Raw genomic sequence first — 19,054 nt, forward strand, 5'->3', positions numbered from 1 at the left:
TTTGTAAATGTAGAGAAGCGAAGATGATAATCATTTTTGTAAAGTGGTGTGGTGCCACCATATAAATTATGTATACTTTTTTTGAGAAATTGATCTAGAAAATTGGACCCAAAAACGGCACATCGTGTGGTTAATTTAGGGAAACCGGCAAAATATTACAGACGACAACTCATGGCACATCATATGTGTAAATTATTTATATTACTTGGTCGAGGATACAGAAACGCTGATTTTAGTAGGAACGAAGATGCGAACTGTTTGGTGGAGTATATATGCAAATCATGTCATACAACTTCCTAGCAGCTGCTAGCACCTGTATATATAAAGGAAAATTACAACTTGTTAGGTCTATTATATTCGATCTGTTTTTCGCTGGCGTCAAGTTAAATTTAGTACTGGAAAGAAGGCGTGGCAATAGTATTTCTTAAGCAAAGAGAGGAGGAGTTGCCTCCTCGTTATGCACACCTTATTTTAGTTACCTTCTGGCCGTGCATGTAGTGATTAAGAGAGAAGACAAAGCTTGGGAAGCAGGATTGTTTAGCCCGAGGTGTGTCCTTTGCATGCTCCACTTAACTGTTCCGAGTCTCAAAGGAAAAGGGAGGCATGAGACGTAGTTATTATTTGGAGCTCGCATGTATCACAGCTATGACGTCAATGCCAACGATCCGTGGCCTTTTGTATCTTGGCCGTACATCTGATCGCTTGACAAGCAGCAGCTAGCAAACCGGATGAGGAGATTAAGAGCCAACCTAGCCTCTATAAGTAGGAAGCCCCGGCCAGAGTCCGCGTGCGGTTAGCGCGTGTGACTATGACTTAGAGCCAACCTAGCCTCTATAAGTAGGAGAGGGCGCTCTGACCGGATCGTGCGGTCGGCGGATGCGAGGCAGATGACCTCCGTCCGAATCAGCAGGTAGATGATTTAGTCCTTCCTAATTCCCACGACCTTGCTCGCTTCTTCGATCATCTGATTCTTCGTGTAGAGCCGGGGAGAGCTCGTTTCTGGAGTTTTGATCTAATTGCGTTGCTTTGCCTGGGTATGCGTAAGGCATGGATTCAATGAAAGGGGGAAAGGAGAGAAAGGGAAAAGAGTTGCAGTCCGGCCAAGACGGTGGTGTGGAGCAGCGCGGGAGCCTAGTTCGTTTCGGATGTGGTCGACAAAATTAAGATGCTGGTCGTCAGTCTGCGCGCGCGTGAGCAAACAAGAAAAATGTACTAGTGCTTGTACGCGCGCGGGCGGAGAAGGATGAATCGGCGCGGAGCGAGCAAGGGATGGTAGCACGTACGCCAGCCTACGCCGTTCCCGGGCAAGGGAAACCCAAACGTCTCGCGGCCTGGGTCTGGGTGTCGTCTCGGTTTAGTTAATCTACCAAGACATGAAAAAGGTTTAATCGTAGCTTAGATACGCTGGAATTGTACACCGGAATGACAAGCAGGAGCGTGATCTATTTTACTTTACTGTCAGGTTGCACAACTTCCTCTACAATCCCTCCCACCAAAGAATGACTTCCGAATTCCATGGCAGCAAGATTTCTTCCTATCCACAGTGGACGGAGCACCGAATGAAAGGGGGTCAAAGAGCATACATTTCTTTTCCCGGAAAAGGTCAGAAAAGGCGTCAAAGGTGTAAGCATTTTTTTCTCTTATCCTGTGGTCGTTGTAGCCTTGTAGGATTAGAATTCAGTGATCACGAGGGCGTCCTTGTGATCGAGGCCACCATGCCACCAAAATCGATCTGGCGAAGCAAGATCCGAAGACCCATACCTAGAAAATTGTGATTGTTCAACACCACCATTGACGCCGGGAAGAAGATCTCGTCGCCGAACGAAAGTCCGAAGATCACTTATTGCATACGATGCCATCTCCATTGAGGGTAAACCTATTTATCGCCCGCATGCGCGCGGGAATACACTCCACACGCATGGGTGGCAACTTGGGTTGCGGCCCCTAACTTCCTTTGTATCCGGTTTTGTGTAGGTTTCTTCTCTAGTTTTTTTTGGTTCTACTATGTTCTATGTTTCGGTTTTCTGTTTTCTATTTGTTTTCTGAATATTTGTAAAAAAAAAATTAAAATATGAATAAAAAATTAGCACACAATTTTTGAACAAATTTTATTTATGAACAAAAAAATTATGAACAAATTTTTTAGAGCAGATTTTTTTAGCAAAATTGCTAAAATAAATAGGTTCTCAGATCTAATTTTTTAAATTTAATCTTTTTTCAGATATAAAAAGGAAAAAAATGATGAAGAAACCTGTTCCGGACAGCTGGGCCGCCCGAGCAGGGGCGTGCGTGCATTATTCCCGCACACGCAAGCGAGCGGGGAATAGGGCGCCACCCTCGGACGGGGTGGTGATATAATGAAATGGGCTTGGCACATTTAGCTAAGCTAGCGATCGATTCCTGACACTGTTCCCTTCCCTTTTTGATCGTTCTTTTCTGTTTCCCACTTCCGTTCACTTTTGAGTTTTTTCTGGATTCGGACATTTTAAACAATTTTTGAACTTCAACAAATTCTGAATCTCAACTTTTTTCAAAATTTAATATTTTTTGAATTTCTTCGAATGTGATTGATTGAAAAAATTTCAAATATCAAAAAAATCAAAAAAAGAATTTAAAATTTGAACCTTTTTTGAATTCCAACAGCTTTTTGAATCTCATCAATTTATGAATCTAAACAGTTTTCGAATCTGATCAAAATATTCTAATCTGAACATTTTTTGCATTTGAACATTTTTGAATATGAACAATTTTTGAAGACACACATTTTTTGAAATCCCAAAATCCAGACAGAAACCCAGAAAAGCCGGAAAAACCCATAAAAACGAAAGAAAACTGCAAATCCCGGGCAAAAAAACAAGATTCGCGAACAATTGGCCGACTTCTGCGGCGGGGTGTGCGACGCCTCGCGGTGGCCGACCTTTGCGGCGTATAGGACTTGCCCTGGGACGCCTATGCGTTCGGCCTTGAATCCACGGGCCGTTCGGCCTCGCGGGCCTATTATACCAAGGGAGATTGTCTTTGCTTCGCCAGCTTGCGTCTCTACACTGTTCGCAATTGGGCCAGCCAATCCGGATCCGCTTGAGCCTACTCGACCGGTCGGGATTTCTCAGCCGAAACAACATTCAGATGGGACGGTAGCTTGGACTGTTACCTGCATGGCCATGGCTGATCGTATATTGCGTCTAAACCCAAAGATCTTTGTGATCCTCTTTAGACTAGTTACTAGAAATCTGCTTGCTGAATACTTGGCATGATAAAGAATAACACCTGGCAGCTTGCTCCTCCCCGATCGGGTATACATGTGATTGATTTAAAGTGGGAGTTTAAAATCAAGAAAAATTCTACGTCATAAAAAAAATCAAGAAAAATTCAGATGGATCTATTCATTGCTATAAAGCCTTGTTGCTAAAGGATTTCGGCAGAGTTATGAGCTGGACTATGATGACACGTTTAGTCCGGTTGTCAAACCAACTAGCGTTCGGATATTCAGATTGCGTTTCTCAATGGTACGTATACTTGAGGAGGAGGTGTTTATGCGACAACCTCCAGGTTTTGAGGATCCATCACGACCGCTACATTTGTGTCAGCTTCAGAAGGCTATTTATGGAGTTAAGCAAGCTTCGTTTGGCATGCTCGCTTCAGTTCTGTGCTTGGCTCTCTTGATTTTCGTGCTTCTCCCACTGATACTTCACTATTCATTCTGACCAGGCCTGATCTCACTATGTTTTTACTGTTTTATGTTGATGATATCATAGTGATCAGTTCCTCTACATCAGCTACTGCTAAGCTGATTTGTTAGATGCATACTAAGTTTGTTGTCAAAGATGTTTGCGATCTTCACTATTTCCTTGGTATTGAGGTACATTATCAGTCTTCCTGCCATATTCTTACTCAGAAAAAATATGCTATGAAGCTTCTTCAGCGTGCTGGTATGCTCAAGTGTACCCCAGCTTCTACTCCGATGACTATTGTTGATAAGCTTTCTGCACATGAGGGTGTTCTCCTATCTGCTGATGACGATACTCGCTATCCTAGTGTCATTGGAGATTTACAGTAACTTACTCTCACATGACCAAATTTGTTCTTTGATGTCAACAAAGTCTGTCTGTTCTTGCATGCTCCTAGAGATCTTTATTGGACAGCTGTTAAGCGCATTCTTCTGTATGTTCGACTCACTGTTTCACATGGATTGACTCTTCGACTTACACCCGATACTCTCTTGTCTGCCTTCTTTGATGCAGACTAGGCTGGTAATTCTGACGACGGGCGATCAACAGGGGATGTGCTCTCTTTTATGGAGGTAACTTGATCGCCTGGAATGCGCGTAAGAAGGCCACTATGTCACAATCTAGTACCGAGTCTGAGTATAAGGCATTAGAAATTGCAACAGCTGAGATTATTTGGGTGAAATCTCTTCTGCGAGAATTGGGTATATCACATGGTCGAGTACCTATATTGTGGTGTGATAATATTGGAACTACATATTTATCACTAAATCCAGTCTTTCATGCCCGTACTAAACATATTGAAGTTGATTACAACTTTGTAAGAGAAAGGAGAGCCCAAAGGCAACTTCAAATCAAGTTTATTTCTACTAAGGATCAACTAGGTGATATATCCCCGAAGCCTCTTCCATTACCTGTGTTTGAGGCATGTCGATATAATCTCAACCTTATGGAGCCAGGTAGAGATTGAGAGAGGGTGATAAACTATGTATACTTCACGGTTAGCTTACTAACTAAATTGCTTCATATTGGCAATGGAATGTAGGTTTTGCAAGTTAACAGGGGGAACAATGAGGGGAGTTAACATTAATCAGGGAGTTGCTGAGTTTTTTTTCAAGAATACACCTTGGAAGGTGTATTGATCATATAGAAGAAAGGCCAAGACAGCCGAAACAACGCCACAAAGCCTACAACTCCACTCCACGATACAACGATACTCCACGGTACAACGCTACACCACGATACACCGCCAAGCGGCAGACAACACACCCTCTACAAACCCAATGATAAGCGACTCGCCTTGCCCACCATGAGTGGTGAGAAGAGGAGCAGAAGGCCTCAGGACTGCGTCACGAACCAAGCAAGACACCCCATGGCATGACCTTGACTCCAAGACAACCGGACCAACATACATCCCCTCATAAGCCTAGAGAGTCGGCGAGGAGGAGGCAGGGTCCGGATGGACTCGGGGAAGATGCCAAGGAGGAAGTGCCGCCATGCCGTACATTGTGCCCCTAAAGAGCAAGCTCAGGGAAGCAGCCAACACCGGTAGCGCATCAATGCCCGCAGACTCCAAATGTCGCATCGGCCACTCCCCTAATGTCCAAGACGACGTCTTCAAAAAGATGATGACATCGTGGTGTCGCCGCCGCCCGGTCTGATCGCCGTACATATGGTTTCCCCCGAAATCTGATAGGAGGGGGCACAGTGAAGGCCATGAACACGCCTTCAAGAAGGAAACGGCGCCCGCAGGCGTCGCCATGCTTTGCTTGGACTCCGCCTAGCCGGGATATTGCCCCAGCCGAACACCATGACCACAAGACTGCACGAAGAAGAACTGGAGATGAAAGGGCAATGATGATAGCTACTGGTTTGCGCCACTACCGTCGAGAGGAGAGGAAACACCGGTGTAGGAGAAGGGCACCGCCCACCACCGGCACCACCATGGCCACCGAAGCCTAGACCGCCGCCGCCCGCACCACCTCGGTGCCAGCCATCCGTAGCGGCCATGAGCAACCAACGCCACCACTCCACATGCGTGCAGCCGCCGCTAGAAATGCCAGCCCGCCCAAGCCGGCTTGGAGCTCACTGCCGCCCTGCAGGAGCACCTCCGATAAGAGGCGGCCGAGCCAGGTTGTCGTTGTCGACCGCGCACACCGTCGGGAACCTGCAGCACCTCACTGCCTGGCCACGCGCCATCGCCGCCCGAAACTGTCGCCGCCGCGTACGCGCTCGGAGAGGTCCCTGCCGCTGCCGCCGCCGCCCGGTTGTTGAAATGTAAATCTTGATGGCCAGATCTGCTTTATATTATTTAAAGACTTTATATTCGTCATCACCCACTCCCTGAACACATCCAAACAAAACTTTCATGGGTTAAGACCACTTTACATAGAATAGTCGGAAAGACAAGGGTTAATGTTCTCCAAAGTAACTCACCAACTCCGAAAAATACAAAATACAAGACTAATCCGACCCCCGACCCCAACTCCAACTCCAACATATAGATTTACGTTTCAACAACCAAAATCAAACAACCTGCAGCACTTCACGGACGGTCAGGACAGATAATGACTTTTTAAAGATAGAAACATATAGTAGTCCAAAAAGTTATAGTCCATGTGGACGAGTATAATATACTTTATCATTTTTGGTTCTTTATTTTTTTTGGATTTTTTTGCCCTTTTAAAAATTACTATATATTTTTTAGAATGTCATGGGTGCTTGCTACCCATGAACATGGATGCATTTCTATTGTTCATATACTCATAATACATACTCCTTTCATCTATAATAAATGTCTCGACTTCACTACAATTTAGATCTATCTGAAACCATTTTAACATGTACTAGGTACATCTTAATTTATCAAAGTTAAGATATCTTTTTATAATCAGAGGGAGTAATATTTTAGCTGCCTGCTCTCCCTGCAAGAACAGCAAAGAAAAATGGCCCAATCTAAACAAAGAGGAATGATCTCCGCATGGGTACTTAATTATTAGCCTACGACATCGACTCAAAAAAAAATTATTAGCCTACGACAGGGGACGCGCTGGCTGTTGCATCAACCTGCACTACTCCATGATTCGTCACCTTACTTTGTATCTAGTCAATTTTAATACGTTCGGTTCACTCATTTTAATTTATATGTAGTCTACTTTCAAATATTTAAAGTGTCTTATATTAACAGACAGATGAGTAGAGTTTTATAATTTAATATCTACAAGATAACGTGGGGGGTTTTTTTTTTTTGCGAAACACAGTACAATCAAAGGCGCTCATACATACGCGTACACACTCACCCCTATGACACACACGCACACCCTACCCCTATGATAACGTGGGGGTTTTCCTCAAGGTACGTACTCTGACCTGAACAAGATACAGTACATACTCTGACCTGAACAAAGCCCGCTCTTTACTCCAGCTTACGGTCAGCGTAAGCATAGGTAGAGGCTACAATTGATGGAGATTACGAGCCGCATGATGCTGAAGCCGGCCTACTCCGCCGCGCACCCTCTCGCCGGGGAGAAGGTCCCGCTGACCGTCTTCGACCGCGCCGCCTCGGACAAGTTTGTCTCGGCCGTGCGCGTGTACCCTGCGCCGGCACCGTCCAACGATGCGCTCAAGGAGGGACTACTCGGGTACCGTCGCTGTACCCACACTTCGCGGGGCGCCTCGCCGTCGACGGTCACGGCCGGCCGTTTCTCCACGTCAACAACGAGGGCGTCCTTGTGATCGAGGCCACCATGCCGACCGACCTGGCAGATGTGTTCCCCGGCGCCGCAAACGTCCCCGACGACCTCTATCCGACGCCGCCTGAGGTAACTTGATTGCGCCTTGCTTTACTACAATTCAGTGAAAGCGTTAGCTACCCGGATAGTCAATTCTAGCGGAACCGGTAACTACCGGATGCCCCGTCGTCGTCCGTGTACTTTGAGATTCGTGCTAACACGTCAGCACGAAATAGTATATGGACATAGTTATTTCCGTATTGGGGAGGTCTGCTTGCTGTATTTGTACAATAAGTAAGTAGGTGGCCCACCGGTCTGTATCATCCCGCATCCTTTACTCCCTTGCCTGCTCCCAGTCGATTCCCCTTTCTCTCTCCGAACTTCATCTTCATCCTCTGCATCTTCCTCGTTCCCCCCCTGATTCGTCGCCGGTGCGGTCGTGGTTCTGGAATTAGTCGAAGGTACGCGTGACTAACCCTAGTTTCAACATGTGTATGAGCTGTAGTGAGCTTGCTGTTTAAATCTTGAATAATATAGTTGCATCAATGCGAAATCCGCCGCCATGGTTAGGGTTATACTCTTGGCATGGCGCTGTCAGATCTAGGGGCTTCTATTAATGGATCCCAGCCTCCTCCCTCCCCTGGAACTCTCCCACCCCGTCTTTGTTTCATTGATTTATCTGAATACCATCACCATTTAGTTATTCAGTTTGCAGCAGTTATTCTTTTATGTACCATCAGGCATGCTAGTAATTTTTCCGAACATGTATATTTTGGGCCCTTTCAGCAAGTAATGTGTGGTTATAGCAATTTTGACATTATATATATTCCATATATGGTCTGCTGGAATCGACATCCAGATTCTGAGGGAAGATAGTTTATTTCATTGTACAGGCATGTACTTTTAGTAATTTCGTGAGGTAGCAGAATTAGTATGTGTTTATAGGCATATGTACTATGTGTAAAATGAGTAGGGAAAATGTATTGAACACATATTTGTTTCGTAGCAGAGGAACCAAATATCATTCTTGACCATTTGTTGCCCGAAAGATCTTTCCCCAATGGGGCTTACTTGTTGTTTGCAGAAAAGTAAATATATTCAGCAATTATGTGTCAGGTTTTGCAGCAGTTAATTTTCATTTCACCTTACAGTTATTCAATTACTTGAGATATCACATATGCTGTATACTCTTTAATAACTTAGGGTAGGAAGCATTCTCAGAATGGATCTCGATGACGACGATTTTGAGTTACCAGCACGAACATGTCCCCCGGTTGGATCCAGGAACACAGGAAAGAATAAACCGGAGGAGGACTTACATAATCACTGCTGCACAGACAAGAGGCCACTGAAGAAAAGGAAAACCATCACCAAGATGGCCCAGAACAGAGATGCAAAGATTAAGCAGGTAATTTTTTATTATTCAAAGGCTGTTGGATTTTATTTCCCCCTTATTATTGAATTTTCGCAGCTAAATATCTTGAACTCATTCGTATAACATGACGTTATGCATGCTCCAACTGGAAAGTAGAAAATAACAAAGATTTTAGCACTAACATTTAAACTCGAATGGATGATTACTTAAGTAGCACAACCTGCCACACCCATCCTTCTTTGATGCAGCAGTAATTAGTAGTGTTTTTAATATAAAAAACGCCTTTGCAGGAAACATAGGTTAGCATGGTTCAATTCCACTGATCCATAGTACAACCCTAACACCTTCCATGGAGTTTGTGGATCACGACCACGGTAGTTTTGTTTTTTGCCACAGGATGCACAAGTTGGATGCTCTTCTTGCTCTGTTGTCCCTAATTGTGGATTGGTTTCGTACTGCACGTTTTTCCTGAACCGGTCCAGTTTGATTTTTCATTTGTGCATGTTGTTTATTAGCCAGTTTGGGCTTGACCTGTGATCAAACATGAAGCTCGGCATGGTTTGCTCCACTTAATTATAGTTTATCATCTGCAAAAATATAGTAGAACTCGTACCTCCTACATTTTACACATGGGCTTGTTTTCGGAGTAATAAGTCAATATGCATGCTCCAATGGGAAAAAGTATAATAACAAAAAAATCTAGCATAGGGGGTCACACCTTGTTTCATGGAATATATTCTTTCTGAATTTGGATTAAAGAGCAATACCTTGCTCCAAGTCCAAAGGATGTCACAACTTGTTTGTGCTACATTCTTTGTATGATGATTTATACTTCACGTATGATGATTTGAGTTGGTCACATATATTTAATTCCCGAAACAAGCTTAGATTTACTAGGTATGACAGAAAATTCAGTAAAATATGTGATACGTTCCATATTTATATGATATTTTATCTGAATCAAACTAAACCTATTTTATAAAACAATTACTAGATTATGTGTGAACCATATTTGAATATATTTTATTAAAAAACTGGAACGAACTAAACCTATTTTTATATAAAAAATAACCAGTATATGTGTGAATACAACCAAAAATGTTATGGATTTTATTTATTGTCTACGAACTGCCTTTTTCAACATAGTGAGGATTAAACAAGAATATGTGTCAAATCACTTTTGAAATGATATTGAAATTTATGTACGATATGTGAAACTTAAAATAACACAAATGAAAATTGTATGAAATGTTATGATCTATTTTGTGCATTGTTTCATCCTTCATTCTCATGTGTGACAAATCTGAAATAAATGTGAAAACTTCTTGATTTCCTACTGGTTCCTGCCTAAAAATTTGATTGATTTGTAAAACATAATTGGATATTATTTTGTCCTCATAAATTTAAAATAAATATATAACAATGGTGTCCATAATCGAAATATTTGATTTATGATACTTAATTAGATTTAGTAGGTATGACACGAAATTCGATATATGTGACATGTGCCATACTTCTGTGATGCCAAAATGTTATTGAATCCATACTTAGACCAAATCTTGTTTGTTCTATTTGAGTTGCTCACATATATTTTATTCCTGAAACAAGCTTAGATTTACTAGGTATGACACAAAATTCGGTAAAATATGTGATACGTTCCATACTTATGTGATATTTTATCCGAAACAAACTAAACCTTTTTTATAAAAAAATTACTGTAATATGTGGGAACCATATTCGAATATATTTTATTAAAAAAATGAAATGAACTAAACATATTTTTTTAAAAAAATACCCATAATATGTATGAATAAAACCAAAATTTAGGGCATATCTCTTATTATTTAATAGGCACTGAATGAAAAAAAAACAGTACACACTTCGTAAAATATATGTCAGCAATATAAAATTAAAACAAATGCCGCATTACAAATGTTGACATGACAAGGAAAAATGTTACCACTAATTCTGATTGTAAGCTTTTTCCATTCGTAATGATACACACTTTATTAATTGAAACAATTCCCATTCTAATTGAATTCCTCCTAGTTTTAAGTGGAACATCAATTTTTCTAATACGGGGATGTGTCAGTTGAAAATGGGCCACATTATGCAAATCTGGAAATTCTCTATACTTTAGTCGCAATGAAGATGCAGAAGGATATGATGGCACACATATGCATGTCACCTCAAATAAATACATTATGAACAAGTTAGTAAATATAGCTACTACTCGTCATTTCTTGTATCGAGCTTGTGGACTGAATACAAGAAATGACAAGTATTAATAAATTTAGTATTATGCCCATATCTGACTCATATGAACACGAAATATAGTCCAATCTGGGATCACAGCATGCATTTTCTGTCACGCTTTCCCTAGAAGCTACAAATAGCCATACATTTGAGACATTGGTTGCACTTAAAAAAAAATGCATCCTAGTGGTTCGCGACTATCCTTAAATTTTTTATTCCACTTCTTATTCGAAACCAAGTCAACCTACCATGTTACCGGAATACATATGTTGAAGCAAATCAATAAGGTATATACATTACTGACACATACATGTTAATTTTAGGGGACTTGTATGTTTCAGTGGGAGTGAAGTAATTCCACCAAATCCAACAAGTTATTTCATGAGAATCTGATTCTTGCTACTCTTTGGGGCAGAAAGTATTGGCTAAGAAATCCAGTCTACTCTTTTGGCGGCATTTTTTGGCTAAGAAACCTAGGTTCAGTTCTATATGTGGAGGCTGGTTCTTGTGTGAAAAGAGAGATGACGAAGTGATGCACACTGCCATTGTGAAATGTAGCTGTGATGTGCAGCTTGAATGGACCCACTGTGTATAGTTATGAGGTACATTTACAGAAAGGTCCAGTAGGAAATATCATTGCTGGACTTCACTACATGTTTGCATACCGCCGAACATAATGCTGCCCACTATGGGTCGATGTTGACAAAGACACTATACTTGCACCTAGATTTTCTATACAGCACACAGTTTTGTTGCTGCAATTGCGCAGCAAAAACTTTCGGTGTCCCAGTGAACTTTCTTTAATATGTGGGGCCCAATTTTTTCGAAATTCCAGATTGGAGGGAAAATTTGAAACCTACACGCTTGGCTGCACCTGTTATATATATATCACTCTCACCTTGGAGCCAGCTTCACATCTGATATATGCAGTGCTAGGAAGGTAAAGTAGTCATATTTCCGAAATAATACAAAGATGTCTGCCCGTTTTCCAGAACTTATAGACAAAAGTCTGGTAGCAGATAATGCTGCAATGCCTCCATCAGCATCTCAAACACTATCTTCGGTTCAATTAAGTCTTTATTAACTACACTCTTAACTCATTGGTTTCTTACAGATTGTGATATGTCCTTCCTATTTTTCCTTGGTCAGGCTAAGATGTCAGTTTCTTCATCCGCTTCATCATGCGACGATGACACTGATTCAAATCAGCAAAGGTCTGCTGCAGATCATGCAGATGCTCACTTGTTTTCAGTATTACACGTTCTTTACATGGTGACTCAAAGTTAAATGTTATTCCTAATCCATTGCAATGTAAATAGTCTTATCTGGATGACTCACTTCATCGATTCATATCCAGTGACCGGAATTGCTGAAGTTGGTGATACGGAAGATAACTCACCAGAAGTAACAAATGAAATTATTGATGGTGATGCAAATTCTACCAATTCAAACTCCGACAACGACGAAGCAGAAGAAGTAGTTAGCAACCGAAGAATTCAGAGGGTTGGAGTTGTGGGTAGATCATTTAAAAGGAGGAGGATTAGGGGGTAGATTTGACTACCTCGGGCAATCGTCGTTTGTCCTACGATGTAATAAATTAGAATTAAATAATGTCCTTTTATTGATCGTCAGATCTTACTTTTATATTATATTTTCGAACATTAATTATTGAGTTCATCAGAATTACTTTATTAACTTCACTTATATATATACGGAGGAAGTACCAAAAACTTGCATGTTAATTATGTATGGATAAAGTATTTTTGCTGCACTTCACAATTTCGGAGAGTGCATGTCAACCACACTGTCGAGACATGGAGACATGTTTCTATTCTGGCCACACAGTAGAACCAAATTTTGTCACACGTCTCCTACCCTTGACAACGAGTATCCCAAGAACACTGTCCGCATGTCTGCATTTCACTGTTCGTGGACTTGCATGGAACATGTACTTTGAGGACATGGTTTGCGCTCTCACTTCTCTGAGTACTAGACATTCTAGGGCAGAAAATGTCATTGAAATATGGTTTCGCCCACTTGTCCCTAACTTCAAAAGCTCTTGTCATGAAAGGGTTACCAGCTAGGTCATACTTCCTGGTTAAGTATTCCCAGCCATTTTTGAACTCTTCAGGAGTTAACATGTGGTTAACAACCTCATCACTAAATGTGCTGTGTAGCTTGTGAACATGTCCTAATGCCTCTTGTGCCTTCCTTAATATGTGCCACTTGCACCACCTGTGATTAGTGCTCAGCAGATTTTCCTTTATTGAGATTGTCATGGCCAAGCTCTGATCTGCATGTAAAGATCCTATGCCAGCAAAGTACAAAGCATAAACAAGCGTATCAAACAATATTTCGAGCTAATATAGTTACAGCTAATCACCTGTAAGAATTGTCTGTGGTGCCTTCCCACCCATCATTGCTACGAATTCTTCAAATGCCCATTTGAAATTTTCTGCCGCCTCGTTAGTCAACAAAACCCCCGCGAATATGACACTCTGGAAGTGATTGTTTACACCCACAAACATGCCAAATGGCATCTTATATATATTAGTCTCGTAAGTCGTGTCAAAAGTTATCACATCTCCGAAATGCTTGTATAATGACCTGCTCCTTCCACTTGTCCACATCAGTGAATTAAGTCTGTTGTCCTCATCGAGTTGGGCTGTGAACACAAACCTAGGATCTCTAGATATTTTTTCCCTAAATGACTGCAAAGTTTTCTGCACATCATCAACTAGAGCTTCTTTTGCTATGTTCGAACAAACCGTTCGAAGTGTCATCTTGCTGAATGGTACATTGTCCATTGAGCCAAACAAGCTACCCATAACTAAATTAACTCTTGTGAGGCTAACATTATTCTCTCTTAGATGCCTGATCATGTCCTTTGTGTGCTTGTCTATCTGTCTATGTGAAGCCAAATGTTTCTTTTCTCCGCAGCTCTCGACCATATCATGGTTGTGTTCGGCAATTAACTTTTTTAACATACCACTTGCAACTTCCGTTTGTTGAGACCCTCATCATAGCTTTGCATCCGCATCTGGTTGTTGAATGTTTTGTCTCGTCCCCATTGCCCTGCAGTATGACCAAAGTATAGTCAAATTCAGAGACATCGATGTTCATTCAGAGATCATGACACGGAAGATAATCTTGGTTAACTGTTACCTGTCGCCGGCAAAGGTATTCCTGCATTGTCCTCTGCTTAGTCTTCGTTGTGTAGTTATCGCCTAATCTAATGCTGAAGCCAGTCACCCATGAGTACATGTTATAGTACTGGAATGCTTCTTCTGTCGAAGAGAACTCCATTCCAATCTCAGGTTCGAACATCACCCTTTTCTTGTCCTCACAATATTTCCTCATGGACTCTTCTATTGTACCACCGTGGTATTCCCTGCAGGCAGTACGAAAACTAAGTCAGTTAAGTGAACAGCCTGCGAACCAGAGTAAATATGGCATCTACATCTAAATAACCGTGAGTCCAACCTGACTTCAGATGTCACATCCATTGCAACACATTCTCCAAAAGGAAATTGGAAAAACTTCTTGATGCAGAAGCTTTTGAAATACCATCAGAGCAAAAACTAGACCCGCATTTAAGCGAACTATCAACGAATAAACTGGTTCCTATAGATTCGTCAGGCAGACCCGATCCGAACAGACTGATCCTTTACAAATAAAATACAGTTTTCTTTAGTATGAATACCTATATAGATGGTACTGAACTAAGTATTGGACACCAAACCTTTCAGAAAGTACGGGAACTGGATGCACCACAGATTCCATGCGACAGTCCGTATTACCATTCGAAATCCCACCATCCATGCTAGCTGAGCTCCTGCAAGTAGCCTCCAAAATATGTAAAGTGCATCATACTGGTCTACAATCTCCACATAAACTTATATGGAAAACAAATACCGGCACATGATCTTAAATGGCATTGGATGGATCATATACCGTTTATTATTGTGGGTGATTTGCTGTTTTGCCAAGACTTGTTCTTCAGTTCCAATCACCAGGTCTTCATGTAATTGGACGGCGTGATGAACCCTGTAGATTTGGAAAATTTCGTACCAAGTAAATATAATTTATTGATTTTGCATCCATTCAACTAAATAATGGAGAAAAAACACTAGGACCATCAAATGAACAGAACCATTAAATCAACCACTGCTGACCATTTTAAGATCTCATGATTGTAGTAAGGAAATATGCAGTGAACTGCCAGAAAACACTAACTTGACATCGCTGTTCGCGGCATTGGCAGCAACCATACTGAGCAGATCCATGAAAGAAACATCATTGCCGATTGAGTCCATTGAGTTGAAGGATTTCTTACTGCTTCCATCCCCCAAAATCCATATGTACTGAGCTACTGAGCTACACCAAAAAAGAGGTTGATAGCGGCCGGTGAGCAGCAAATTTATCCATTTCCTAAAATTATCGGCATAATCATAATTATTGAGGCAACAAAGTTTTGTAGCATGTTAGTCGCAGCAGCTCGAATCAAAGGGGCTGCCCCGCGAATTGAAAGGGATTTGATATTCAGAATCGAATGGTAGTTGCTAGGATTGAAGCATACCTTTACCACTTCGAAACGAATGGAAGGTACTCCCACGCGAGTCCAAGCCGCCGCTAGGAGGAAGGGATAGTCGCACGGCGTTGAAGACGAATCAGATCCGATTCATTGTCGGCACCCCTCAGATCTAGGTCAAAAGGAGCAGCTCCGCCGTACCTCCATTACTACGGCCAGGACCCACGGTGTCCGTATAGTATGTATCCGCCCAGGAGAAAGGTATCTCCCAGCCAGTACGAATTAATTAATGCGGAACTGCGGAAAGCTGCCCGAATCTCAACGAAAGAACCAACGATCGATTGGACACCGGTAGATACCGGATCCGTTAGAAAATCCGCGTTCGTTAGCTACCACTGACTGTTGTTTCTGCATGCAGACACGACAGGAGAAGGTCGACGCGGCGCTGCTGCAGATCAAGCTGAACCGGTACAAGTGCGGCGGCCTCGTGATTGGCTCTTCCTGCCACCACCACACCGCCGACGGACACTCCATGGGCACCTTCTACGCCGTGTGGTCACGAGCTGTGCGCGAGGGCAAGGACTTTGTGGCGCCTTCCCCTTTCCTCAATCGTGCGTCCACCGCCGTGCCTCGCAGTACGCCGGCGCCCGTGTTCGACCACGGCTCCATTGAGTTCAGGCGAGAAGCTAACCGCTGCAGCTCCCGCGCCGTCCTCCCCGTGGACAAGATCAAGATCAAGAGCATCACCGTGCACTTCACGGCGGAGTTCATCGCCGAGCTGAAATCACGGGTTGGCGCCCGTTGCAGCACGTTCCAGTGTCTCCTCGCGCACGTCTGGAAGCGGATCACGGCGGCGCGGTGCCTGAACCCGGAGGTGTTCACGCAGGTGAGGGTCGCCGTGGACTGCAGGGGCAGGGCCAAACCTCGCGTCCCCATGGACTTCTTCGGGAACATGGTGCTTTGGGCATTCCCTAGACTCCAGGTCAAGGACGTGCTGGGCCTCAGCTACGGCGGCGTGGTCGGCGCCATCCGCGACGCTGTGGCCCGCATCGACGAGGAGTACATCCAGTCGTTCGTGGACTTTGGCACGTTGGCGGCCGATGAGGAGCTCGTTGCGGCGACGTCTACTGTCGACACGGTGCTCTGTCCGGACATAGAGGTGGCGAGCTGGGCAGGGCTCAGCCGCATCAGGCCGACTTTGGCACCGGACCGCCTTCCGCGCTGCTCAAGCCGGACATGCATAAGGAGGGGTTGATCATCTTAGTGCCATCGCCCATGGCAGAGGGCGCCGTCGACTTCGTTGTCGCCCTGCCGGAGGATCACGTCGCGGCGTTCACCAAGATTTGCTACTCCTTGGACGATACTACAATTTTTCCCCCATCGAGGATGTAAGCAAGTATATATATGATATGGGTGTGACTATTTTTCAGTCGACCAAAAACTAACTTCGTTTCTCAGTTAAATGATGTCATCAAATCTTAGTTGCAAGTTATGTTGCAACTCATGATTAACGCGAATCACGATGCAAATCAAATGATGTAAGACTTGACAGAGCACGAAGTTAGTTCTCAGCTAGCTGAGAACTAGCAAATCCTATAGGATATCATATGTTTATATTCTGGTCATATTTTTTTACGAAAAGTCAAGATGTACAAAACTAATAAAAAGGTCGATTGTGGCCTCCTCCGTCCTTGTTGCCGCTCGCCGCTGCTGATGCCCGCTCATGTGGCCCAGCCATGGGCGCCGCCATGGCGCTGCAACCCAGCCGATGCCTCCGTCCCGCGCTGCCGCTCCAGGAAGCTCGCCGATGGCGCTCACTTCCGGTGATATTGTCCGTTCCTTTTACCTTGTTGTTCCTACAAAAAGAGGGGATTTTCCGGTTGGGGGGGGGGGGGGGGGGGGGGTTGTGGCCCAACGACGAATTTATGTCCCCTAAATGTGGCCCAGGTATATGTACCCATTAATTTTCAAATTTAACTTAAGAAATACCCTGCCATCATTTTGACCCCACTCTGACGTGGACCAATAGGATTTGGAGTTCCACCGGGAGCAGGTGTCTGCGGGTTCTAAAAATCCAATCTCCTAGATATATACACATTTCACCACAAATTGTTACAAAGGCCTAGATTTTTCAAAAAAAATTACATAAGCTAGCCAGTTTCTCATTAAATGCAACACCTTATTTGAAAAAGAACACTGACTTTTTGTTTGGCCAGATAGTGGTCATTGTGATCTTTGAAATTATTTTTGTTTATCATAACATCCTCATTAGTTTTCACAAATTTTTCCTTCAAATTGTCAGCACTGATCTTTTACGCATTCTTTTACAGAGGAGGTTAGGCTCTTTTCCAATTGTACATTAGCTAACTAATCTGGATGGCGGTCTCTATGTGCGTATTTGCGATGCAGACTTTTTCTAATAATTAGGGAGACAAATATATAGGCTGTGACTTGGCCGGCATGGACCGGTCAGGAGCTACCCAAGGGGCGGCCCAGCCTCTAGTAACAAGCATATATAAGTAAACAGACAAAATCTCTCGCTGTGCCGGCACATATTTCTAACTTAGAACATCTATTTTTTCCAAACGGATTATCCGCCTTTCCATTAATTTCTCAATGAATATACCACGTCTCTTCTACACACTACGGGAAAACATGTCGTTGCCGTGCGACCAGTTGCACGGCAAAGAAGCCCATATGCACGGCAAAGCCTGCACGGCAAAGATCGGACGGCAACGAGATCTTTGCCGTGCGGCTCGCACATGTTGCACGGCAAAGGCTTTGCCGTGCGGCTAGCTCTCTGCCGTGCGCCCGATACGTTGCCGTGCCTGCGTTCTTTGCCGTGCGGCGTGGATACTTTGCCGTGCGGCTAAGTTTTGCCGTGCGGTGGGGCTTTGCCGTGCGGTGAGGCTTTGCCGTGCGCATCGTCTCTGCCGTGCGGCTCCTTTGCCGTGCGGCAGGGCCTTTGCCGCGCGCCCCGCGTCTGCCGCGCATCTGCCGTGGCCAAGTCTTTGCCGTGCGCCGTGGCCCCAACCTACACGGCAAAGACCCTGCATCACGCCCCCAGGAGTTGCCAGTAGCACAGCTGCGCGCCACGTGGCGCCTTTACCGTGTGCATACACACGGCAAAGGTCCTTGAAATTTTCAGCTTTTTGCTGTTTTTGCTTATTCCCTGCACATAATTCAACATATATGATATATATCCTCAACAACAATATATGTAGCACTGCAACAAGATATAACAAGTACATATAGTCCATACAAGTGCATAGAGTGCATACAAGTGCATAGAGAGTTCATACAAGTCCATTACAACGACGACAAGTGCATAGTCGAACAAGTGCATACAATCCATTACAAAAACGACAAGTGCATATCGAACAACGACAAGAGCTTGACGACGAGTTCATAGAATCCATGCCATCAAGCTTGTCCT

The 19,054-nt window shown here is 43.5% G+C and overlaps 1 protein-coding gene and 1 pseudogene across 4 annotated transcripts; one reads left to right on the forward strand and one right to left on the reverse strand.

Annotated features, from left to right (window-relative positions):
• The first annotated feature begins 7,379 nt into the window (after positions 1-7,379).
• Positions 7,380-17,133, forward strand: LOC127291740 (tryptamine hydroxycinnamoyltransferase 2-like; annotated as a pseudogene).
• On the reverse strand, positions 12,848-15,881 carry LOC127291742 (protein FAR1-RELATED SEQUENCE 6-like). Of its 4 annotated transcripts, none has more exons than XR_011742342.1 (8): positions 15,667-15,880; positions 15,324-15,464; positions 15,042-15,134; positions 14,830-14,922; positions 14,571-14,746; positions 14,253-14,478; positions 13,471-14,162; positions 12,848-13,380 (listed from the first exon to the last, which is right to left on the reverse strand). XR_011742342.1 is itself a non-coding variant. In XM_071818454.1 (7 exons), exons 2-6 carry the CDS (start codon positions 15,401-15,403, stop codon positions 14,040-14,042), a joined length of 615 nt encoding a protein of 204 aa, XP_071674555.1. In that variant the 5' UTR covers positions 15,404-15,459; positions 15,667-15,881; the 3' UTR covers positions 12,848-13,380; positions 13,471-14,039. The 4 variants fall into 4 exon arrangements, 2 of the variants coding, with proteins under 2 accessions (XP_071674555.1, XP_071674554.1); XR_011742341.1 differs by having other exon boundaries at positions 12,848-13,395; positions 14,571-14,752; positions 15,667-15,879; XM_071818454.1 differs by lacking the exon at positions 14,571-14,746 and having other exon boundaries at positions 15,324-15,459; positions 15,667-15,881.
• Positions 17,134-19,054: the final 1,921 nt, after the last annotated feature.

This window comes from Lolium perenne, chromosome 4 (genome assembly GCF_019359855.2).
Source record: "Lolium perenne isolate Kyuss_39 chromosome 4, Kyuss_2.0, whole genome shotgun sequence".
Taxonomy (NCBI): domain Eukaryota; kingdom Viridiplantae; phylum Streptophyta; class Magnoliopsida; order Poales; family Poaceae; genus Lolium; species Lolium perenne.